General features: G+C 36.2%; 1 protein-coding gene across 1 annotated transcript in view; it reads right to left on the reverse strand.

Moving 5' to 3' along the window:
* The window catches only part of nek7 (NIMA-related kinase 7), an 87,533-nt gene that overhangs the window by 50,642 nt on the left and 9,891 nt on the right, over nucleotides 1-27,000 (reverse strand). The window contains exons 2-4 of the mRNA XM_042748620.1: nucleotides 13,090-13,169; nucleotides 5,960-6,097; nucleotides 3,927-3,989 (exon numbers count right to left, since the gene is read on the reverse strand). Coding sequence (XP_042604554.1) covers nucleotides 3,927-3,989; nucleotides 5,960-6,097; nucleotides 13,090-13,143 — 255 coding nt within the window. The 5' untranslated portion in view covers nucleotides 13,144-13,169. The remainder of the gene's footprint in view (nucleotides 1-3,926; nucleotides 3,990-5,959; nucleotides 6,098-13,089; nucleotides 13,170-27,000) is intronic.

The following is a 27,000-nucleotide window of genomic DNA, read 5'->3' on the forward strand; positions in this document are numbered from 1 at the left end:
ATGCCCCGCGCTGATATAGGGGAGGACGTGCGCGCCTCTGTCGCCATCCTGTGACTTTCGTTAGATGTATTTTTGGATCACACAGCTGCAGCGAGTGCAGCCGGCGGTGTCAGCCCTATTCTTGCTTCCCCTTAACTGGCACATCCAATGTGGCGGACATGAAATGCGGTGTGATGTTGACTTTAATCACGTTAAACGCTGTAATTTCACTCTTGTTTTCCATTGGGAACAATATTAAGCCAACCCTCTGTTTACGACGAGGCCGATTAGAGTGACAATTATATTATGAGAAGCCACACTTGTGGGTCCTGCGAGCGATTTTGCAATCTCGTTGCTTCCTCTCGAGTCTCGAAATGTTTATATATTTCAAATGGATTGCAATAGTAGAGGACGAAATCAACTGAAGGCGGTTACGAAATGGTTTGCGATTTCTGTTGAGAGCAAAACATTTCCGCATAACAGCGTAATTTTGTTTACGAAGGAAAACTGGAGGGGTTTCAAAGTGACAGAAAAACAAATAGACAGATACGCCGGGGAGGGGCGGCTCACGCTCATTATTTTGATTTGCGACTCTTTCGTATTTTTTTCTAGCTTTGTCCACTGAGGTAGAAGGCATGAGTCTGTGTTCCACGCAAACTGCTTGTTAGTGGCTTGAGGTGAGCTGGTTATAACGACTGAATTCATTAGCGCTGGAGTAGAAATTATTGTGTAAAGGAGATAAAAAAGGGCCGAGTGAGAGACAGGAAGAGGAGGAGGAACCAGCGTTGCGGCAGCCTCTGACCCTGGCGCATTCGGCTGGCAAAGTGTAGTTAAGGAGCGTGACAGCGACCTCCGTCACCCCGCCAACAACGTGACCTCTTCACCCGCCACCTCTGCTTCCTCCCGTGGGAGTTGACGGTATCTCAGGGGGCTTGAAAGTGCTACCATGCTTCTTTCTACTTTATGTTCTCATAAAGAGTCTGGAAGGGTCACTGTACTGTCGGTTTCCACAAAAATCATTCAAAAATCAATGATATTCCAGCATGTGCCCAAAAACAAATCCCTTTTGAAGCTCATTTGAAGTCCCAACTTTGTCACATGGCTGAAATTTACAACTTTGTCACTGGAGATCACTGTAAATGTGAACAGCCCTTTTGTCAGATTATTACTGTATACAGAAAAGAACAAGAATATGAAAAAGTAGCAGGGTGACAAAGGCGGCAATTATCTTGTCTCAAAGAAGATGCCTACAGACGGAGATGGAATGCGAACTGGCTCCGCAATGGACACAGTCGGAGCTGAAGCGATTAACATGACAACAGAAAGAAGTGTGTGTGTTTGCATGTGTGTTCAAGGAAGGTTTATCCGACAAAGACTTTACAAAGACACAACAGAGCAGAGAGAGAATCCAGACACCTCAGATCAGCTAGACGTCAGCTCTTATTGGAGTTGTCATTAACTTTCGTTAGTGCTTGTGGTGCCGCAAGCTGCAGCCTGTTTAAGGTGGTTTAATGAACTCCAAACAATTTATATATAAAAAAAAAAAAAAAAAACACGTGGTAAAAAACATCACAAGATTCATGGAAGAAAGTGCTAAATTCCCTTTATGTTGCAGTCTTACCTTTCTCCTTAAAATAATTAATTAATGAATTCATAAACACAAACATATAATTAAATGCATAATACCAAATAATAAATAATTTTTACAAATATATCAATTACGTAGTAATAATATTAATAATAACAATGAATATGCATAAAGATAAATCATAAAACTATTGCATGTATATATACACACAAACATATATATTCATATTAATTATTTATTATAAGTTACAAGTATAAAGAAATACTAAGAATCTGAACATATATATATATATATATATATATATATATATATATATATATATATATATATATATATAGTGTATATACACACACACACATAAATATACACTGTATATATAAACTGTGTGTGTGTGTTTAAATAATTTATAAAGTAAAACTAGAGGTGCTCCAATTGATCGGCTACCGATCACTATCGGCCGATAATTGCTGATCGGATGTCTGTATAAAGTCCGATCTCAAAAAAAAGGTGAGGTACAATTCATATTTCTTCATTAAATAATTTATAAAGTAAATTGAAAACTTTCTGTTTCAACATTTTCAAACAGTGGGAGTGAATCACCGCACGCACTCTCTCTTTCTCATAAAATGCTCAAATGGCTTCAAATCACATTCCATCTGCACTATAAGCGAGTTCTATTTTTTCCGCGCTCATGTTAATGGATTAAAGCGTTCACACTGCACACGTTGTGGTCCGGCAGTGTGTTCCAGGAGCGGTTTCCGTTTTTGTTTCCGCTGCACGTGCTGAATTTAAGTCACGGCACATTGTTTTTGGTAAATATGAACATGGATTAACATGAAAATGTAGTAATTACACCATAAATGCTTATAATTAAAGTCTGCTGTGTTTCACAGTCAACACATAGGCTATGGCTTTTTGGCTAGGCTTAAATAAAAAGAGCACTTTTAGATAAACTAGGCAAGGCCAGTTGAGTGGAGGCAGGAAAACAAAGTTCTTTATGAACCGCAGGATTGCTTGTAATGAATTGAATGCAAAAGAAAATGCAGTAGAGCTGACAGTTTCTGTCAATGGTAAGTTTGCAATAACGTAAGAAAAGTAGTTTAAATGTTTTGCCACTTGCTTGAGCAACTTAATATATTATAAATCTAGAAGTAAATGCAAAAGTAAAAAGCATTGATTAAGGTGTTGCTTATATTTATTGCATTTAAACACGTCTATGAAAGACTGTATTACTGTACTGTGTAAAAAAAAGAGTCACAAAACTGAAAAAGCATTTTAAGTAACAATGTTTGGATTTGAAATCAAAATAATGGCTAAATGTTTTGTTTGTAGTAAACAGCCGTGGATCAGTTGCAGACTCCCGTGTGAAAGCACAGTCAGTGCTGCTTCTGCACCGCTCACGTACCACACATGGACTGCATGCACACTGCAAACGGAGTATGTGTGAAGCTGGTGTAAAAGGCAGCATCACATACAGCTCACAAAATCAGGCTTGTGCTGCAAGCTACTGTGCAACAAATGCGTGATTGTAAACACAAAAATGCAGTGTATGATCAAACATTTAGGTGAGATAAATATATGTTTTAAAAAAAATATATAAATGCCCCCCTCCTCCCCTCACATTAAGAAATCCCCTCTCACAAGAGTCACCTAAGAGGGGAATTAATTTTCAAAAATGAAATTCAGGCCCTGAATAAATGTCTAAAAATCTTGATTGGATCATCACTATAAATAATTCCACATGATAAAAGAATACTTTAAAAAGATCAGTATCGGTGATCGAATCAGCAGATACTGCTTTCTGTGATCAGCATCAAAATCCCTGATCAGAGCACCCCTAATATATATAATTTTATATATATATCTAATTTTTATTCACACATAAATTATATAAATTCAATTACATATTTTGGTAAACAAAACATAATAGTATTATTTAAATAACATATAAAACCACAAAGCGATTTATCATATTTATGGCTTTGTGGCGAATTAAAATGCTGGCAGGGCATGTATTATAAATAAATAAATATTTAAAACTGCTGGTCTGAAATGCTTATTGTCGAAAAAAAAAATGTGGCACCGCAAAGGGTTAAAAAAAAAAGAGAGAGAGAGAGAGTCAATCTTGGCCTGAAGGAACGACACAAAGAGGAGCGTGTAAACAGAAAGAGAGAGGAGAACGAGGAAGAGGGAGAGAGAGAGAGAAAGAAAGAGCTGAAGGTCTAATCCAAATCAATTGTTTTCTGTTTCTGAATCTCTCTCTCTCTCTGTTTCTCTGGTATCAGGTCTCGGCAGAGGCACCTTTAGAGATCCTAATAGCGGCACATGGTGTCGGTCTCTCTTTTCTCTGGTTTCTTACCTTCAGGAGATCTATTTCTTTGATGCAATCTTGCCGAGCTTTGGCATCCATCAAGTCGAATATCTATCAAAAGATCAAAAGGGAGAGAGAAAGAGGAAGGAGAAAGATAATTATCACAAAAACACAAAAAACAAAAAACAAATAAAAAAATTTACACTGGTACAGAGCGTGGTAGAGCAAGAAGGAGGGGGTACGTCACCCTGAAACACAAAACCCCCAAACTCCTGCCCCACCACATCTACACCCCTCCTGCCTCAAGCATCTCTATTTTGCCAGATTCACCTGTGTTAATGGGTCAGGAGAACGTGCAAGACGACAGGGTTCATTTTTAGGTCATCCAGTTTTATACTCAAATTTTGTACTGCAATAGCACAAAAAACAATATTTATTTAATTACATTAATTTATAATTTAATTTCTTAATTTGACTTAATTTACTAACTAATAAAAATGTGCTTTTATCTTTTAATTTCTTTATTTATTATTATTAATTACAATTAAATTACTGCTAAATTACTTGTAGTGAAAAAAACTATTTATTTGTATTAATTTATTTAATGTATTTAAATACTTTATTTGTATTAATACTTTTATTTAATTACCAAATTAGTTTATTTGCAATTTTATATATTTTTAATACATTTATTTATTAAATATTTAAATAATTAAAAATAATCATTTAATTATAAAAAATATCACTCCCACAGTATGACAAAACAATATGTTTAAAAACAACCGTCTGACTTTACATTTTGTCGTACTTGTTGTTCAGCAAGATTGCTTGTGCTGTTTTAGAATATCAAAAGCCAATTATGCCGACAGAATGTTAAATGTATCTGTTTAAACACGGTTTTGATCATGTCTGTCCTGATTATAATAAAGCACACAGTGTAAACAGCAAACAGAAAATCGTATGAGCGTCTCAAGGCAAAAGTCTAAAAATCAAACTAAAACTTTCTAACCTAAAGCGAGTGAAACTAGTCCAAATATTACATTCTTTCTGCATGCAATCAGAGTTGCACAACATTTGCGTCAGAAAACACTGATTATAATAATTATCGTAAATCACAAAAGGTGGAAATGTTGCCCATAGTGGACATCCAACCTGACAGCTTTGAACCATGTACAAAATCCGAGGGATTGAAGTTGATTTGCATTGCAATATGTATGAAATATTATGTATCTACAGCTCTGAATCTTGAATTTTCAAGTCAACAAGTGGCATGAATGAACTGCATTATGGGATATATTCACTGAGTCAATACTGTTGCTACCTGTCATTTTTAATGGCATATACAAAAATGCCAATTGTTTCTGGGCTCATCATTAGTGTTAATAAAGTCAGTGGCAGCGACAGAGTCGACCGCTGTGTGTGCGTTATAGGAAAGCAGAAGCGATAGTATCCAGGCACCACTCTTTTAATCTTAAGCTTGCCAATTATTTCTGCTTTGCACATCCGGAGGAAACTGTGGAGCTTTTTTTGTACTGGCTGTGTCTGTGAATATACTTTATGGCATGAAAAGAAATTGTGATTATCAGTGTAAGAGCCAATCAGATGCCTGCTTCTGTTCGAAGGAAATTTGCACAAATGTATTGAAGGCTGTGTTTATGTAAAGAGCTTTTGCTGCTTTCCAATCAATCAATCCAGTGATGTTTTATCTTATAATAATGTTTTTGTCATGCGAAATTCATGACTCAATGTTCCAGGAAATGAACAAACAAATTAATTAATTAATTAATTAATTAAAATATCCAAGATTACATTAGACACCCACTACCAATTTACATTACTATAATATCTAATAAAAAAAAAATATATAAAAAAAAAAAAAAAAAAAAAACATACACTTTATAATACATACACTTTACTTTATAAATATATATACTTTATTTTTTATTTCTAGTAATGTTTATTTTATTTCAAGTGACAAAATGTCTACACCAGACTTTACTGACATAAAACATACACTAAAAATATCATTGCAGAGATACTGTAAAATATATACTTATTTCACAAACAAAGACCCTTCTTACCTGCACTTTTTTCAAAGCTACCGGTGTATGGTCTAGCATGTACGCAGCTCGATAAACCTCGCTGAACTGTCCCCTTCCGATCTTCTTTATAATGTGAAAATTGGCTAAACTGTTATAGCCCATATCCTGTTGGATTTTCTGAAAATGAAGAACAAAAGAACATTTCAAGAAAGCGAAAAATGCACATCACACAGCTTTCGTTTTATGCTTTTCCATTCGTCTTAAACTTAAAAAGACAAAACAAACATGTCCCCACAGATCGGCCATTGCCAGCCAAACTCCATGATTGTGTTTGTTTATATGCCAAGAGAAGGAAGAAAACTCTGGAGGGCATCTGGGATAGGTGTCATTAGGGCGATATGTCAGGGCAAGAGAGTGTGGGAACGAATCAACATTAACCATCCACTTTGAATCCAAAGCGCAATATGAAACTTCGCCATATACTGTCTGGACGAATCAGGCGAGTGGTGACATCCCTTCTTCTGAAGTGACTTATGCTGGACCAGTTAGTGACAAACCGCCCCGAGTGCTTTTCCCAAGAATCCACGCAGTGCCTTGACACTTGCGCTCTAAAATTAAAAATCTAAACAAAACCCAGAATTAGCCTCTCGGAAATGGCGTGAGCAAATAAATTAATTAATTAACACTTTGACCTTCAGAGGCTTTTCGAGTGTAAACTTTAGTTCTGCCAAGTGGAGGTGACAGATAGTGGAACGCAATGTCATGTCGTGGAGAACTACCCGAGGACGGCCATAAGACGGCCTTGAAGGCAAATTACATTGTGAAGAAGCGAAAGGGAGGGAAAGGATGACAAAATCGTATTCTTGTAAACACACTAAATCTCTTTTATTTATAGTCATGGAATGCATTTTAATATTATGGTTCCATATTAAGCTTAAGCTTCGCTCAACTCCCCGAAACGTTCATCCAATTAGGATATTCTGTCGTAGCAACAAACGACTTTCTTTCTGTCATTCTTACAATACCAGAATACTTGGACAATCTGTCAGATCCATCAACATTATTGTGTAAAACTGTCTGATATATATAACGGGGTGAACTGAAAGAAATGAGTTGCAGGAAGCACTGCAACTTGACTAGACGCCAGAGGGGTGGATGTAGATCAAGGGGCGACCAATTTAAGAATTTCATTGTTTTGAAACTTGACAGCTTTAAGGGAAAAAAAAAAGGTGTGAGCCAAAGAATTGCCCCATCCAATTAACACACTGAGGTAGCTTGTTTTTCCATGTGACAACACGCTCTCAGCCCCTTCTTCCAGGGACACATCTGGCGCAGCAGAAGCAGCGCTCTCTTTCTGCCACCGCTGCGAAGAGAGAAAGCTGGATCTGACTAAATTTAACAATATCAAGCTAATATCCAATACATCAGGTTTCTCGGCAACGTGTAGTTATTTTGTGTCAAATCCAGAGAGGCTTATGAAAAAATGGTTATATGAGCATAACAGCAAGTTGGAAAATTCATGTTTTTCATGGTTATACAAACCAAGAAAAAATAAAACACAGGGTGGCCTGGAGGGGTCAATGACAAATGTATTCATTAATTAACAACAGTGCTGTTATCGTTTACTAAAGCTTAAACTATTAAAACAGTTTTTGTTAATTGAAATCTAAAATAAAATCTAAATATTAGATTAAAAACATTCATAACGAAAAGGAGAAATGTTGCTTGGGCAACTAATTAAAATTTCTAAAACTGAATGAATAAATAAATAATAATGACAAAATCAAATAACAAAAGTCACTGAAACAAACAGAAAATATAAAATAAAAGCTAACTTAAAATATTAAAATAGTATAAATAATGCTAAAATAACACTGATTAAAGTATTAAAATTACTAAATATATATTTATATAATATAATAAACAACTGCTACACTTTCGTCAGCCAAATAAAAACCATGTGCAGCAGGAAAACAAAACAGGAAATGACATCATAAGAGGACCCATGTAATGCAATTAATGATACATATTTTATGACCTAATTATTCACAGTTAATAATACGTAACATTTGTGTAAAAATACTTTTACCTTAGAAAATATACTGATATTTTCTTATATTTACATTATTCTTAACTAAAGTTGCACCAAGTGATTTAGAGACATGAAATTTAAACTTTTGAAAATAATACAATTTTCAAAACCACATGATACCCACATATGGCACATGTGCTTTAAACTGGATTTTTAAAAGATTATCCCTTAGTTTATCGCGAACACTCTTATTTGTCATTGACCCATTGATGATACATATGTATGGTGTTGATTTGGTCAGCAGCGGATGGTCTGCAGAGGGTCAAGGCATTGCTTTCACTCCCCGCATGGTCGCTTGACAAATGTTAGCATGAGCCTCTAAAGCGGCATGACAAGCGCATGCTGAGAGCAAAGTCGAGCTAATGTGTTCTGGCATGCGGCTCGCTAATCACACATTTACATATGCAATGACCTACATTTGCATGTCAGCTCGTGCACTGTCCGGCCTGATTAACGACGGGCACCTCCCAGTGCCTGGGAGGCCGGCATAGCGGCGGGAGGAGGCCAGAGGGTGGCGGCTTTTTTGGCAGCCGAAGGGATGCACTGCCAGCCAGGATTAGGCCTGACGCAGCCTGAGCTCCAGACACTTCATTAGAGGTAATCTGTTTAGCAGTGGGCAGTGTATGTAAACTTCACAGGCCATTTGCGGCACCTTTCTGCCCCCTGGCCTCGCCTTCAAAGGGCAGCAGGGGCGCCCTGACTGACAGCTTGTCTCATCCGTGGCTTTGCGCTGTCACACAATTTAGAGCACTGAGCTGACACGAGATGAACCGCAGCAGCCAAGGATCTCCACGACTGCCGGGGTCACTCGACAGAGGCGTGATGCGGTTTGTACAGATTGCAGCTTGCAGGAGGGGCGGGAGCTCAAAGGGCTCGTTGGCGCTCTGCGTGAAGTGGAGAAAACAAAAATAACCCATGGAGGTGGGAGGAAAGGAGCCATGAACGGCTTGAATTGGGATGCTTAACAACTTTCACGCAAAGCTTTTCATTAAGATTAAGGGGTGCGACGATAAATCGATTCATGGATCGATTCTGCGATTTTCTGAAAGCATCACGATTCTCTCTGGAATCGATTCTGAGCTTAGTTTTAACAGCAGATGGCGCTCTAGGCTAGATTTTAACTGCACACTTAATGCTTAGTCATGTGAGTGATTAAATGTACTTGCATCTCAGCTTTTATGCTGTGAGATTAATGTAAACGCAACCCAATGTGAACACTTGTAATTCGCTTCAACCTTTTCGAAAGTTAAGAATGGCTGTGACTAAAGCACGCAGTGCCATTTGCTGTAAAAAACTAAGCTCAGAATTGATTCCAGAGAGAATTGGGATTCATTCGGAAAAATCGCAAAATCAATCAATGAATCGATTTTTCGTTGCATCCCTAATCAAGATGCAGTCAGTAAAAATATTAGGTGCAAAAAGTCTGTTGTCAATAGTGTAGAGATGCATGCAGCACAGCTCACACAGAAGTTACGTTCAAACCAAGCCACTTTCTACTGGTCAGTATGGCAACTGGTGTGACCAACTTGAAAATGAGCAAAATCTGCATGGGGAATTTTTTTCTCACAGAATGACTTCATTTTGCCCACAAAACATCGCAAAGCAATGGTAATGTGCCCACGACAAATGGATCATTCCTGCTCTTTGGCAAGTGGAGAAAACCAAAATAAAACACGGGGTGGGAGGAAAGGGGTCGAGAAGGGCTGGAATTGGGATACCGAACAACTTTCATAAAAATCTTTTTATTAAGATGCGGTCACATTAGTGAAAATTTGGGGTGCAAAAAGTCTGCTGTCTTTTGTCAATAGCGTAGTAATGCAAGAAGCAAAGCTCACATAGATGTTACTTTCAAACCAAGCCACTTTCTGTTGGTCAGTATGGCAATTTATGTGACTAACTTGAAAATGGGAACAAAAAAAAATGACGCACAGAGGTAGGAAAGAAGTGGCCAAGAATATCTTGAATTGGGATACAGAACAATTTTTGCGCAAATCTTTGATGCGGTCACGTTAGCAAACAATAATAAGCAAAGCTCATGCAAAAGTCAATTGTGTAGCAAGCAACTTTCATTTGATCAATGCGGAAAATTCACGTTTTTGCCCTCTCAAAAACTCCCAATCACACTGATTCCTATCTAAATCACTCCATAACTCACCATCAAAAAACAACAAACAATAATAAATCTAAACACACATTTTGATCCTTGATTAGTGTCTGCTCTATTTCTCTCCAGAAGTCATGATCGAAAAAGATGTCTCTGTACTCAATCTAGAGTTGCACATACATCTTTACCCCTTTACATAAGAGCTTGTCAACACAAGCAACTATTGTTGCTTCTCCGGTACTATGTCATTGTTGTTCTATCTCAGGTTTCTTTTACGAATGTGAAGCGACAGGCCTGTGCATTGCTGCCACCTTATGGAAAAACTAATTAGTGTAAAAAAAATTCAAAGTGCATGAGCGAACTGAGAATTTGCTGAGAATGCCAAAAAGGGCAAAAAAAGATTGTCCATGCAGATTTTGTTAGAAAAACTAACTGAGCACATACAGTAAATGTATGTACTATGCTGATGTACATTATAAAAAAAAAAAAAAAAAAAACGTCGCTTTGGTTAAATAAAAAAAAGTTCAGAGGGGATGGAAGATGCAGCAGAGCATGCTGGGTAAATGACTCAAAGGGACAACACATCACAGAAGCAACAGCAAAGGATGGAGGGTTGGCCACTGGTGACACAAGTGTAAAACAGACATGCGGCCGCATGACAGGGGATGCGAGATAGGAGGAGGAGGAGAATGACGGAGGACGGGGCGGCAGCAGTGTGGAGACTAGGTGTGAGCTGACAGCACAACACTGCCAGCGGCTGCCAAGGAAAGGACAACTGAAGCGCTGAAAAGGTGGTAGAGTAGCAAGACGGCGCTTGGTGGTGTTGGTGTTCGTTGGTGGGTGCTGGAGGGGGGATCTTCGTGGTGGGGGGGAACAAGGCAGGAGATCCTGTTTGCATCCTTTTCATCAACGTCTCTCTCCAGGCCAGGCCCATGCAATATTTATACCTTCTTCACCCCACTCCTCTTCAATCTGCTCCAGTATTTAAAGCCTTTGCTTTACAAGGGGATTTCGTGTCGTCAAAAAATCTGCCGTGACGATTAAAATCGGATCTGAAGATCTCGCCCTCCCACTCGCTCAGAGCAAATGTGCCATCAAATATGCACGCCTTACCGACTCATCCGGCATCTCCTATGCATATCCATCAAACCTTGGGGACTTGAAAATATGATATCAGCATATGCGTGATTGCATACACAATTCAGCATTTTTTGGTCGCTTCTTTTTTCTTTCAAGGGAAGTCGATCTTGGATGCTTGTTGAGAGTCTTGTAAAAATCATTCTCTTAAGCTGTCACGGTGTAATCCATTGCCAGACTTACCTTGAGTGTTGCGTTCAAACTAATGTCAAATGGCTCTCATGGTTTATAAATGATGGCAGGCATGTAGTTTTCACCGCCTAGCTGTATTCGACAACTATCAAATTTACACAACAAAGACCATACAATGTCTCACGGAAGGTCAAAACGATATTGGATTTTTCCTAATAACTAAGGTTTAAAAAAGCCACATTCCGATTTATCGGCTAATACCTTTTAATAAAATGATTACGTTTAAACATTTCAAGAGACTATGTGAGCCCAGAATGTTTAAAATCCCAGCAGTTTATTGTGTAATCAAAAATCCCATAAATAGTTGGGAACCAAACCAGTTCATGGTATCTGGAATTTCATAATATATCGGACTCCTGTAGTCTCTATAATTGGGTTGTTCTATCCCATTTAAAATACTTAAACATACAAAATAATACAAATTTAAAATTAAATCACCACATAAATTATATGCACAAACAAACTTCAGCAATGGACAAATTACAAAAAAATAAATTTTTACGTAAATTAAATGAACATTACGAAATTCAATCAACAACTAATTCAATAAATGTAATACTTCATAATAATTTAAAATAAAAACTTATTTTCTTGGGGGAAAAAAGCAACAAAAATTAAAAGTCAAAACTAAGTGTGCTTGATTAAAGCTTTTTTACTTTTGTGAAAACGAATAAAATGCTTAGAATTCCGAATTGTGTATGATTCTTATTCAGAAACTAAAAATTAATTAAAAAAAATAGACAAAGAATTATAGTTTAATTTTCAATAACTTGTGATTATGTTAAAGGTTCTTGAACAGTTCTTGAAAGAGTTCTCTCTTCCAATGAAAAAAAATTCTGATTATATGCATTTAGCAAGACCTTTAACAATAACATTATAATAACATTATAATATTTATTATAAACATTTTATATTTTCAAGATGAAAAATGCAAAGTACATGTCAAGGAAAGTTTATTTTTTTTCTTTCAATTTAAATAACTGTGTTCTTCTATAATAAAGTCAAGAATGACTTATTTACACATACAAGATTAAAATTAAAATAAATAAAATAAATGTATTTTATTGGATAAATAAATGAAGATACCAAAGTTTGGTATCTGATGTTCAAAAAGCTTGTATCGGTAGTGATTACTCAGTAAAAAACATTCAACCTCTAATTTGAACACAACTCATGACCTACCACAAGACGACTTACAATAATTGAGTCGGATGATTGGAGGGAATTAGTCTGAAGGGTGTGAAAAGGAAGTACGACAAAAGAGAGATTAAGAGAGTGAATGAGGAAGAGAGAGAGCAAAAGACTGCTAAAAGCAGCAGATTTCCAACACCTCTGTCTCTGGCACTGGAAACACATGATGGCTCCTGTGTGCTTGTGCAGAGAGCAGAATCTCATTATCACCTCTCACCCAGCACAGCGGAGAGACAGCCGGAGCAGACCGCCGCCTGTCTCTCTGCGGGTGGATTGACAGACTCAGGGAGATTTGACGGGGGCAGATGTGGATGTGGAAGAGGGCGACAGGCTCGATCTAAAACGCCAAAAAAAACCTCAAGTGGCTTTGTAGAATGACTATATAACGAGATTACAAAGAACATTTGGCTAGACTGTATGCGTATTTGTGTTTATGTATGAGCGTACACAAACCTGTGGCTGAAACACTGGCACTGGAGGCTGCTGGCCTTGTGATTGGGCGTCCATTGTGACAGCAGCAGTCCCTTACACCCCTGTGAAACAAACAAACAAACAAAATAAGATGCATCGACCATTCCTGGCACGGCCACAGGAACAAACCCTCCCTCCTTGTAATAATCTCCAGTGAAGGCGGATGTGTGAACCCGGTAATAGAATTAGGGTCCGGAGCAGTGCTCCTGACAATCATACGGTGCTGCTGTCGGCCAGCGTCACCTCACCAGAGGAACCCGATCCGTCCGATGAGACACCCCTTTGGTGTTAACCATGAACACCCCTGTCAAAGAGCCACGGCACTGGAGACCCTTCAATCTGAATGGTAAACTCAAAATCAAAATTAAAAAACACATTGTAGCCCATTATTAAATGAATGTGTGTAACCAAATAATTTGAATAACCAAAACTGCTTAGAAATACAGTGTGGTCAGAATACAAAAGACACACAATTAGAGTTGAAGTTGAGAATAGGACAATATTGGCGCTTTTCCACTGTGTGGTACGACTCGGCATGGCTCAGTATGGTATGGCACGGCCCGGCACGGTTTGCTGTTTTCTAACTAAAAAGTAAGTTTATTATCGGGTCGTCTTTAGAGTGGGACGGGAGTATTCACATGTACTGTTATAGTTGGACGTAGCCATGACTCCATCTACTGCCACGACTCCTAAAACTAACCAACATTTTTCATTCCGTGTCGCCCCATCAAGCTCTCGATTAATCGATCCGTTTCTCTGCTATCAAATCGGTTTATGAGAGGAACATCTCAGGGCCCTGGGCAAATATATCTAACGATATGATATCCTGTCGAACTCTTCGGCAATCTACATGCTCCTGTCAGGTAAATCTGGTTCCCTGATTAGCTGCTAAATCGCCATCACTGCTTTCAAATGGACCGGCATTATATAATAGACAGAGCCGTAGATCACTGACAAGCTAAACGCAAGTGCCATCGCGTTGATTATCGAAGATGTATCGCCTTCGATAATCAACGCGATATTGCGTAGCTTGGTCAGTGATCTACGAAATTTTTGAAATTAAAGATTTCATTTAGCCATAATCCAAACTGGAAATCGAAAATGAAGTTTCGGTAATTAAATTTAAGTAACTAGGTAATTAAACTTCTTCGCTATTCAGGGTGTCGTGTTCTAGAGAAGTTTCTCAACAATGAACCGCTTCTTAATATTTCAGTTGAACTCATTTTACATACTGTTACTGTACCATTTTTGGTTGACAGTAGCCATTGACTTTCATAGTATTTTTGTCCATACTATGGAAGTCAATGGTTACCATCAGTTGTTTGGTTACCAACATTATTACAAAATATATTCTTTGGTGCTCAACAAAAGAAACAAACTCATACAGGTTTGGAACAACATGAGGGTTAGTAAATGACAGAATTTTCATTTTTGGGTGAATCATCCCTCTAAATGTTATTCTGGCAAATATTCTGAATGTTTTTTTATGATAAACATCTTGCATTGCTTTGGTTTAGATATCAAGGCAAAATGTGAAAAATCACACTCACATCAACAGAAGCACTTATAGTATGTTCAGCAGGCACTATAAACTAGCAACTGATTCCTTCTGACTCTAAATGAAGTCAGGTTTTGCAAAATACTTAAGTGTTTAAATTTAGATGTGCTTTTCACAAGAATCAACTCGTGCCTCTTTCAGTGACCCAAAAGTAAATCCAGTGATTTTTACATTAATTTTGTACCTGGACTTAAATGTGGACTCACTTCAGATTTTTTGGAACGAAAATAAGAAAAATAAAATAAAATTAATAAATACTTCAAAAAGGCACATCCATCTATCATAACTTTAATATTTTATGTTAAACCTCTCTTTATTTTGGGTTAAAACTGAAAGAAGAACTTCACGTTTCAGTGTGTACTTTTTAATGTGCTTCTCTCTAAAAATCTGATAAAAAATGTCTGCTAAAATGGAAAGTAAACATTTTCAATGCACATTATAAGTGAACTGTGTTAAGTAACTGTGTGGACTTAAAGTGATCCAAACCTAGTGCACATTTACAGATTAACTGCAAACCTAATCATCGGCATCTGCAAATTAGCTAATTAACAACAAGTGGTCATTCTATCTAGTACCAGAAAGAACCTACAACAACCTTGTCAATGAAAAATGGATATTTGGTTTTCAAATATTTTTGGCAGTATAAGAATTGCATAGATTGTTATTTTAAATTTAGAATAAATTCAAATTTAATTCAGAAAATGTTCATGATATCATTAAATAATATGATGTCATCCTGCTTTCTAGATACGTTTTTGCCCACTGAATTAAAGAAAACATGTCACTTATTTAAAAATTTCAACCAAATAATTCCTTCATTACTTTTACACACACACACACACACACACATAAAAAAACCTTCAATAACAGCCGCCCATAAAGCACCTAGTATCTGTTGAGTCTAGTGCTCCTGAAAAGCCTACCGAGACATTAATGTGGGCACAATAAAGCATACGCACACATAAGAAACAGTGAAGATGTGTTATCTTTGCAGAGCCGACGATGAGAAGGAATAAATTAGGCCTGAGCTTTCGTCGGTGACAGTGAGCAAATACAAAAGACGGCTGCGCACTTTTCTTTACATCAAGCCGGGAGATGGGCCTGTGCGTGCCGCAGCCATCAAAATTTTTAATGATTGCTTGGTTGTCACTTCACTGCGATGCGCAGCTCGGGTGAGCTCACCATGTCCTCACTGTACTGAAGGAATATGAGCGAGGGTTAAAAAAAAAAAAAAAAAGAAACAATCCTTTCATAGAAAGGCCATTTACATGTCGCTCACCGCGCTGAACGTCCGTCTCCGCACGTTGTCAGGGCTGAGTGGATCGAGGAGCTCGAGCCAATTAAAATACCTCATGCCGGTGAACGGAGAAATGGAGCTGAAGCTGTCACCATGGCAAAATAAAATCAGCCCGGTTTGTTGAAGGTTAATAACACTAATTAAGCACCAACCCCACAACTGAGGTTTGAGTGACAGTGCGCACAGGACAGGGTTTGTTGCCGCCAAAGATTTGTTTCTGTTTGCCATTTTTGCAGTTTAGCTAAATTTGTCTCCACATTAAGGATTGTGGAAACTGAGTGTGTGACGCATTTTCTCTGGGGAAGAACTAGTTGTTAAAGCCACACATTTAAACAGCCTCTCTACAAGTATGTCATTAGTACTGGAAGAGTAAGTTTTTAAATTAATGAAACGCACACGAGCTTCCAAAAAGCATACTTACGAAACCCTCTCTTTGTTCTTTCTTTACAAACTTCAAAATGCGACTGAGGTGAATAATTCTGGGCAATAATTAGCAGTTTGAGACAGCAGTCAAAGGACACTCCTGTTGGGAATGTACAACGCTGCTGTTGTCTCCCTATTATGATTTTATGATATTACGTGAACCAGAGTGACTAATCAAATTTCAGTCAAGCTGTTGACTTTTAAAGTGAACATGAAATGCTGTTGGTAACGCATTTTACTTTTCTAATGTCACATTTCAGAGCAAAACAATAATTGCATAATAAAACAAAAAAAAAAAAAAAAAAAAACATTTTAATGCTGTGATGCCAAAATCACAGCATTAGGATTAACATTCAGTATTTAATATTGACTATTATTAAGAATGTCTTGAATAATTTCTTATTATTATCATATTATAATATGAAATGAAATAATTGTATAAAATAAAAAACTGTAATGCTATAATGCTTGTAGAAATTAATACAATATAATTTAGTGTCTATATTTTAATAATAATATTAGTCAAATTAATAATAGTAATTAAAAATTAAGTAATTGAAAAAAATAACACTAAACATTACAATGCTTTCCTCACACTCTCTCTCTCTCTCTCTCTCTCTATATATATATATATAAAATATGTCAACTATATATATATATCTATATAGATATATATATATATATGCATGTGTGTGTGTGTGTTTCATTTATTTATATATTTATTTATATTTGATTCTCCCTCTCTACCAAAATTAACTTAACAATAGAATTTTTTTAACAGTAGAATTCATTAATTTAGATATATGCACAGTATATACATTTTATATAACAATGCACAGTATATACATTTTATATAACATAACATAATGAAGTAAATTTAAAGTTTTATGGCCGATAATGCACTAGCAGGTGTGTCAAAGTTCATTTTGACCCCTTGGTAGAGTCTGTCTGGCATTTGCCAGCGGCAGTACGAGATGGGTTGCCCTGTTGGTTAGTTCTACTTCAGTTTCAAGCAGTTCAGATTGAGACTGGCAGCATGGCTTCTTTGATTGACCTATTCCATGTCAAAATGACTTCAGGGCATCAGCGCTCAGGTTTCCATCCCACAACCCCCTCATTAACAGAATCAAATTTAAACATGCCAAGACACACACACACACAAAAGCATACTTCAACAACACCCAACTGTATAAAAAAAAAACAAACACAAAATCATACCACAACAAAACCACACACACACACACATAAAGCAACTTAACAACAAGACCCAACTGTCTACAGAGAAACATCACAAAATTAATTTTTTCACCAGCTATTTATGGCATCTGCAAGTAACACGTGGTTTACATCTGCGTTCCTTGTAAAATTAAACCGGCAACGACTGAGTAGATATACATAGCTTAGCAAGACAAAAGGGCCATTACGTGCCATGATGACAGTAGGCAACATGAATTTGATTATTAGACATGCTTTTTGATTTTTCAATTAAATTCAAATTAATTGATTTAAATTTAATTAGGCCAAATCATTAAAATGGAATCAAGAACAATTAATAGGGCTTGGTATTGTAGAGCCCTATGACTTCAGTGATGCAGAAAACGCGGACGGAATCGCGGAATCCAGTCATAAAAATGGAATTCATAGTTTAACGCAGAATGTCCCAGAATTGGTCAAATTTTGAATGAATTAATAAAAAGTAGGTCATTACACTTAAATCAAATCGTGATATGGACTAGTATCTGTAACTATTAAGCTGCAAAAGTCTATTTAAATATGAATCCTGCATGTTCTGCGCATCTCTGTCAATGAATGGCGCAGACACGCGGTTCCATTCACAACACATATACTGAGGCACGCGTCTGCTGTCTCACTAAATGAGGAAGTAAATACATGAACAACATCTCCAGAACTGCACTGAGAGTCACTTCATGAGCATTTGACCATTTGATTTGAGTAAAACTAGCGTTATATCACACACACAGAGCTGTAAAGGTATTCACGGCCAACCCGTCAAAATGTAAAAGTCCGGTTTGATTTGAAAAAGTCTAGTGTCATAGTAGATGACCATTACTGTTACTAAGATGTAATATATAACGGCAATAGGCTATGAAACAAACATTTTTTATATAAAAATGATAATCACACAACATTTCTTCCATGTTTTAATTTTAATAGTAAATCCCCTTTATTTGCCAAAAGATAAAGTTCTAAAACACAGAATCTGGCAACAATCAAAAATATGGTGAGAAAAAAAAAACATTTCTTAGGGTCCTAAAAATTTTATTTTTGTTAAACTATTATTAAATGGATGTGAAAATTTTTACATTTCATGGTTTTAATTAATAAAACATATTTTGGATAATATGTAACTTATTTTAAATATTAAAACGAAGTTTGAGAAAACATGTAAAAACAGAAAAAAAGGAATTTGGAAAAAAAAAAATAAATACGGAATTTGGGATAAAAAAATTAAAACGGATTTCATAGGGACCTAGGATTGTTCCAATGAAATTTCTATATCAACACGATTAAAGATACCTTGATGTCGAAACGTTCTGAATGATGCGGAATTTAGACCACCCCAATTTTATGAAATCGGTTTAAAAGACCTACATACACATTAAACTCAAATTTCTCGCTTTTTCAGGAGACATACAGAGGACCATAGACTTCACTGATGATGTCCCCAGGACTAATGACCAGGATACATATTGAGAGGAAAACACATAGCTTAAACACTTTCCATGGATTTACGCGATCTGATGAGCATTAGTTGCTTCCTGCATTGTCTGCCAGTGTTGTCTCTACCATTGTCGTGGTTCTGATTGAGAGGAAGATGAGAGGGAAGCCTCATCGCTGCCTATCTCAATCCCTATAGCGTTAATAGCCCCCAGCTCCGGACGACGAGAGTGTGTACACTTCCAGACAAAACATTACGGGGATGTTTTCATGAAGCTGAAGAAACACTTAGATTCGGACCAATATATGATTTGTTACTTGATTTTCATCGGTTCATCATGAGATGAGACTATTTTTAAACAATACAGTGTGTTTACATGAGAAATGCTAAGCAGGTGTAGCGATTAGCTTGATATAAAAGGCTACAAATAACATTTCTGCAACATTTCATGACAAAAACCCTCACAATCGGAGGTTATTACAAACACTCGGTGGTGGCTTAAAGTGAGGTTTGAGTCAAAGCATAGCATAAATGTTATAAATTGTCTTGTGTAGTATGATGCTACAGTGTGAATGAATGGTCACGTAATACGCGTTTAGCTTGATTCCTCACCAGAGCCAATCACCAGCGCATGACGTATGCACATTATGCATGCTCCATGCTTACTGGCCCACTGATGTTGATGAGATTAACCCCTTTAGGTATCGAAATTTGGTACAGAATGACAAGACATTTTTTGATACTCGATTGTATCGACACAGTTTGGTCGGTGCCTAAAAAGTATCGAGCTCGATTCCCAGCCCTAGCAATTAAACCTTCACATTATGAGATCTCCCTCTTTAAATATGTTGCTTAATATTGATTAACTCATATCACTTTGAATTGGTTACAAGTCATCAATCAATGCAAATGTTTCGCAATCTATGAATCAATGCAACCTTTAATTATATGGAAATTAGGAGTAATTGGCAATTTTACAAGGCATCAACTCCTGGAAGCTGCAGTGATTTCATTTCAAACTTCCAGTAAGTATGCATGGACTACATACTTTCGCATTCTTAAAAGCAGCAAAAGTTAATCAAAGAAGAGATTCACCCTATGCTCCCATGTCCAGAATGATAAAAGCAGACATAACCGAACCAACAGCAACACCACAACATAAACGGGCGCATGTGATGGGAGGCTTCCCTTATACCCATATTATTCCCAGATTCTTTCCTCACATCAAGAAAAAAGAAAGGCGTAACAAGAAAGGAAGGAGGGTTTTTTGTGGATCAAGGAGTCTGGCTGTTAACTGGCTCTGGACTTAAATTAGCCTTTGCAAATTAAAAAAAATTATCACAGGTGTCATTGGACCCGGATCATATGCAGACCGATCCAAGAGTGCATGAAGGAAAGGAACGCCAACAGTAGAAGAGCGTGGTACGAACGGCACATGAAAGGCCGCTTTGAGCCTGTGAATACAGTAAAAGCAATGGCCATGATTATAAGAAACATTTTTTCATGACTGTGAAAAAATCATTAATGATGGAATAGTCTGAAATTATTTTAATTAGCGCCGAAAAGAAACATGAGCCTAGAAGTGGGAGTTCCAATTAAGAATTTTAACTTGTCCAATAGCTATTTTGATCTATTTTTTGACTAACTGGACAATTCAGATATTTATCACTGTGGAGATGCTGTTTTTTGACTCGTCCAATAGGACTTTTGATCTATTATTTGACTGAACAATTAAGATACCTAACACTGTGGAACAGAAAAACACAAACATTAATTAATGAATATATGAATATATAAGTCAAAATGAGTAATAATGGAACAGTACTTTTTTAAAAAAAAGCTATTTTTTTCACTATTATTTACAACAGGATGTGCATATTTAATAATCTTAAATAAGTAGGTAGCTGATAGGGGTGTAATGATCCATCGGTATGGATCAATACATCGATTTAATGTCTAACGATACGATGTATCAATGCCACAAGTAAAATATCGATATCTGTAGTATAAACAGGCACCTTATTTTGACACTGTCCACATTTTCACCAATGTCCGTCTATGAATTACCACATTCTGTGCATTCTCGTTCAAACTCACATGTCGGGACAATAAGACTGCCTGAAGGGCAAGCGTAAAAGATGGTTGGGATAGTTGATGGTATTGTCGAGCGCTTGTGAAAAGTGTTCAGCATGCAGTGACACGGGCACATATCCAAAGCACACTCATTCCAGACAGAGACACATCGACAGCACGCCAATACCTAATTGAGCTCTCTTTCGCTTTTTTTGTGCATGGATGAACAAATACAGACCACATTACATCGACGTGCACCTTGGCGAATATCCTAGAAAACAGAGTCGGTTAGGCCTATGTCTTAACGTATACAGTTGAGAAAGAAAACTCATGTGTATCTGTATATTGGATCTGTGCTTTTCTTAAAGTGAAAGCAGACTAACAGAAAACGTCTGTCAAAAAAAAATAAAAAATCTCACTGATTCTTACTGAACAACTTTTATAAGAATTAATCTATATTTAAAGCATACACCTAAAAATTTATTTTATATCTACCTGAAAAACCTGAAAAGCACTGTTTATTTAATTTGTGTCTTTGTTTTATTACATTTATTTTTTGCAATTGCTTGTAATTTGGTCTTTCTTATATTGTATTTATTGTTTGTAATTTGGTTATCTGTAGAAAAGGTTTTTAACACTGAGCCCATAGTAGCAGCCAAAAAAAGTATTAAATAAAGTTTTAACAGCTTTATTTTTTATTTATTATTCTACATTAAATACACTTTAACTATCGAATACTATCATAGAATTTGTAGAAGTATCAGCAAAAATCGTATTGCTGGGTATGAGAATCAATATCGTATCGTGACAAAGCATCCAATTTACACTCCTAGTAGCTGAAACTGTCCGCACACTGGAAAAGTCCAATCAGACCAAAAAAGGTCTATCAAAAATATACTTTTTTTAAATCATTTTCCATATATGAAAAAGTGACAAAAGTGCAAAGTGTCTCAAAAACAGACCAAAGAGCAGACGTTTTCAGCCCATGCTTTCTTCAGTGCTCATGAAGGCTTAAATAAACCCTCTGTTATGAGACACATAAAAGCAATCAAAACCCACTCTTTTCCAGAACTTGAAAAAAAGAACTTGATTTTAAAAAGTCAATGAATTTAAGACAGCTGAATGCAACTTTTTTAAAAGCTATGAAATAAACTTTATTCCATAAAATAAGTATAAAGTAGGGATACACAGTATTATCGGAGTGTTATCTAAATCGGCCGACAATTGTCTAAAAATATCGGAATCGTTCCAAAATGAAAAATTATGCCCATATGCCTTGCCAATAAAATTAGTATCTCATATATTTTGGTGTTGTCTCCAAAAATAAAAATATATATTTTTTTTTAAATTAGAGAAAAATATATCGGTATCTGCATCAGCTATCGTCCAAAATGAGTTGAAAAAATATCGGCATATCAGATATTGGCAAAAATCCAATATTGTGCATCCCTAATATAAAGAACTATGCAAAGAGCATTTCGAATGTCTCAAGCACATTTTACAAACCCCACAAATCAAATATTTTACCTCTTATGCACTTGTCACATCCGTGCCAAAAACTGTCTGTCAGTTGGAATATTAGAACTAAAAATATAGCCTATTACATAACACACTCGTGGACTCATTCACTTTAATAAACAAAAACCTTGCAATCCTCAGATTTTCAAATCATTATCATTTGAATATCACAACATTGATGTCCTGTCAAAAATAACACGCACAATACACAGTAGTATTTACGTACTCACATTTAAGTACTAGCATTTCCTGGAAAAACCCATATTACCAGATGTTTTGATTTATAGTTGTGTCCCAAATTACACACCATACACTGTGCACTTATACTCTATGTACTAATGCACTACTCAGCAGCCATTAGTTCGGTAAAATTGAGCATCCCGAATGGAAAAACATCTCTGTAGAGAACCTCAGATTATTAAATTCGAAACTTTCCATTTTTGGATCAATATAGATTACATTTGTTGAAAGCACATTTTCAGCAATGTCGCGCATCAAGTTATGCTTATCCTTATCCTTTTGAGCAGAATTTCACAAAATTGGTCAGCTCCAGACAGCATCAAGTGTTTTATTAATAGCGAGTAGAATTATTTATTTATTTCAATGAATGTAATTGAATAGATATCATAATATTTAGGCTATAATATTATAAATCTGGTTGATTTGTATTGATGTCGTAATATGTAAATGATATGCATGCAGCCCATGAGACTTGCACTTGGACCATAGTGCGGACCCAGTGGAAAAAAAGGTTGAGAACCACTGTTGCTGCACCATATGCTCATTTACACTCCTGTATTAATGTAAGAATATTATGAAGAATTGCATTAATCTCAATAAACTTTCTAGAAGCTTTACATACAGTATATAAAATAACAAATGCAGCCTAATTGTATAATATTCTGCAAATCTAAAAATGCTGATCCCCACTACTTCATCTAAAGGGCTGTTTTTTTTTTCTTAGCCTGCAACCATTGTATTTCCAAGGAACCAAGTCTTGCGGTCTTGAGGGAGTCTGGCCTGGCCATCCATATTCCTGCTCTGTCCCTATTTATAGGCCTCCTTTACATTTTTCACTTTCACATTTTATAGGGTAATGATTATTTCTCAGCGGAAGTAAATAGCACAGCACAAATGGCCTCTGCATGTGAGGGCCGGCTTTGATTTATACCCACACACAAAGTAGTGCACAGGCCTTTGCCTTTAATACCTGACTCTATTTTATGGCAGGTCTCAGAGGAGCACACTTTTGAGAGCACTACAGATGCCCTACCTCTCTGCTTTGGGGTCGGAAACACACTACAGTAATGGCGAGCATGCGTTTGTATCTCATCCAAGTCTGGCTCCTTCAATCATCACACACAAACATTCAATGCGGCGTAGGAGGCTGGAGTGCGTGCAGGTGTAATGATCCACTTTACGTATCCTTAAGTCAAAGGACGGTGCTCAGAGGAGCTGGCAGGGCAGCAATAGACCTGGGCCACCTCGGCCTACTGCCTATTGTGTGTTTTCTCGAGGGCCAATTTGATGAATCAGTTCTGGGCTCGGGCTATTGTGAGTGTGCCGTCAAGCCTGCAGGTGCTTTATAGTGTAGGGTCTGAGAGGGAACAGTTAATTACCCTGCAGGGGCACGCATCTCCCCGAACGCTGTTTGATGTGCAGAGCTTGAGCGCGATGAAGGGAGTCCTAAAGTGATGCAAATAATCCATTAGAGGTAACTTGACTAGCCTGTTTGTCTGCGCAAAAATGACCGATTTGAATAACATTGGATGCGGAATAAACATTTCCTCAAAATGCATTGAAAACATTTAGACCTCTTATAGTTAATAAGATGTTTTTAATGTTTATTGTTATGTATTTTTTAATATCTGTCTACAATGATTTTAGAAACAAATTTTCATTTAAATGTAATAGGATAATTATCGTTAACTAAAACTAAAGCTAAAACAATTTTAAAAAATCATGACTTGAAATAAATTAAAATATAAATTTCAATTTAGTTTAATTTTAGCTAGTTGCAACATTTCTCATTTTCAGTTAGTTTAAATAATTTAAACTAAATCAACTAAAACAAATAAAAATACAAACTATACAATAATACTAATAAAACAACAAAAACACTAAAACTTTTACTTAAGTGAAAAAATAAAAAAATAAATCTAACTTAAACAAAAAACATTAACAAAAATTGTAGATATGCAATAAAAGGGCTGTTTACTTGTTTTTAATTTACATATTATATACATTATATTTTAATTTACATTATATTATTTTATATAAGGGCTGTGCGATATGACAAAAAAATAAAATCTAATTTTTTTCAGAATGTTTGACCGATTCTTGATTTTTATGATAACTAGTCAACTTGAAAATGTAACTACAAGTAACTTTTTTTTTTATTAACCCTATAGTTAATTTTTTTTAACTCCAAGTGCACCACACACAATGTTGTCAACATGATGTAAATGTTAAACAAATCACTCGTTAAATATCTTTGCAAAAAAAGATGCATGAACTACAATTACATCTTGTACAAACTTGTCTTATACATATTATTATATGTTCAGAAATAATACAAGGAAAATGCTTTAAAGGGGTCATATTAGTGTTGGGCCAAGAGACGATGCCATCGTCCATCGCCGATAGCTGATAGACATCACGATGTTGAGCCAGCATCGTCACGCATTTAAATGCACGACTGCTTTTTAGTTTCACTTTCAAGAATGCGATCGCACTGTGTTTATGAGCAGCAGTACTTACCACACATTTTTTCAAGATTAGATATTTGTCAGTGGTGCTCAGCATCTGCAAAACATTCGCCATCATCTCTCCTTACTCTGTTTTTGTGGTAAGTGAAATGTTATGTACTGTAATGTAACAGGCTACCGTTAGCAAGAGGCTAACCATGTCCAGTGAAGGGGTGTCAAAATCAATTCCTGGAGGGCCGGGCCACGCAAGTCTACAGTGTGCACGTGAGACAATGTTCAGCAATGTTCAATGACAACAGAGTTCTTCTGTTGTTTTTGGCCTCAATATAATGTTTAACCTGAAACCCCACCTGCCACATTTGAGACCTACAGAAAGTTGTTTTGTTTGTTTGTTTTTTTTTTTTCAAAATGCAGGTACAAGTTGTCACAGTACATTCTATGAACACTTAAGAGCAAAACCCTGATTGAAAGTGAATTATGAAAGAACATACCAGACTGCCATTCAGTGACACAAATACATCAATAAAGTCACTGAACCGAGAAACAGAGAATAGATGACATACAGTCTTAACACCAAGACATACAACAAATATATAGTTTCACGATACAATAAACAATGATTGTCTTTTACTTGACAACCTTAAACCTGGTCAAACAGGTTGATTTGACTGAACAGCCCACAGACAAACTGCAGAGTCACAAAAACTATTCAAACTCACATTACAAAAACCATCTGATAGTCATTCTGTAACTGAACAATGCACTGACAAAAACAATGAGCTGTCAAATGAATCAGTGTTACTTCCTGATTGACTTCTGAAGAAAGCACAGCATAAAAGATGTTAATCTGATAGATCTCAGCTAGATCGCACACACCTGCAGGCACCTGTTTTGACAGTGTCTTGTAAATAAAGAACAGAATTTGAGGAAAAAAGCTTTTTTCACTGAAGCACAAAAGCTCTGATCTAAAAAGTGATACTGAATGAGATACCTCATCTAGCCCCAATTCTAAGGAATCAGTGCATGTACTCTTACCAGAATGCACTACAATGAGTTCAGTGGGAGAAAAATGCTGATAAGCATACTCATATTTCATTTAACCCCAAGTAAATTAAAAAGAGTAAACAAGAAATCAATATTTTGTGCAATATTTCATTCAATACTTCAAAATATTGAAGTGTTTCAATTTAACAAGAATTATTCTACCCAATTTGTGCAGTACATTTCATTCAAAACCATTCAAATAAAGTATCAAATAAAAATAAAATATGTACAGTTTTATCCAACACTTATTTCATTGAATATGTGATTTAAAATTTCAGTAAGAAAAAGTATTCATTAAAAAGGTAATTGTAAACAAAATAACTATTTTACCAAATATTTGAATGATTTCTTATTCAATATTAGAAAGTATCAACTGATAATAAAAATAACCCAATAATTCAACCCAAATAAAAATAACTTTGTGTAATACTTCTTTCAATAGTGAAAGGTATCAATAGAAAAAATCTAAATAAAAATTAACAATTTCCCCAAATATTTGCAATATTTACGTCAATACTAGGGTTGGGCTTTAGCCATCACCGAAGAAAACTATCTTCTTGAACTGGAAATCCCGAAACACTATTCACATAAC

Source organism: Cyprinus carpio, chromosome B22 (assembly GCF_018340385.1).
Source record: "Cyprinus carpio isolate SPL01 chromosome B22, ASM1834038v1, whole genome shotgun sequence".
NCBI lineage: Eukaryota > Metazoa > Chordata > Actinopteri > Cypriniformes > Cyprinidae > Cyprinus > Cyprinus carpio.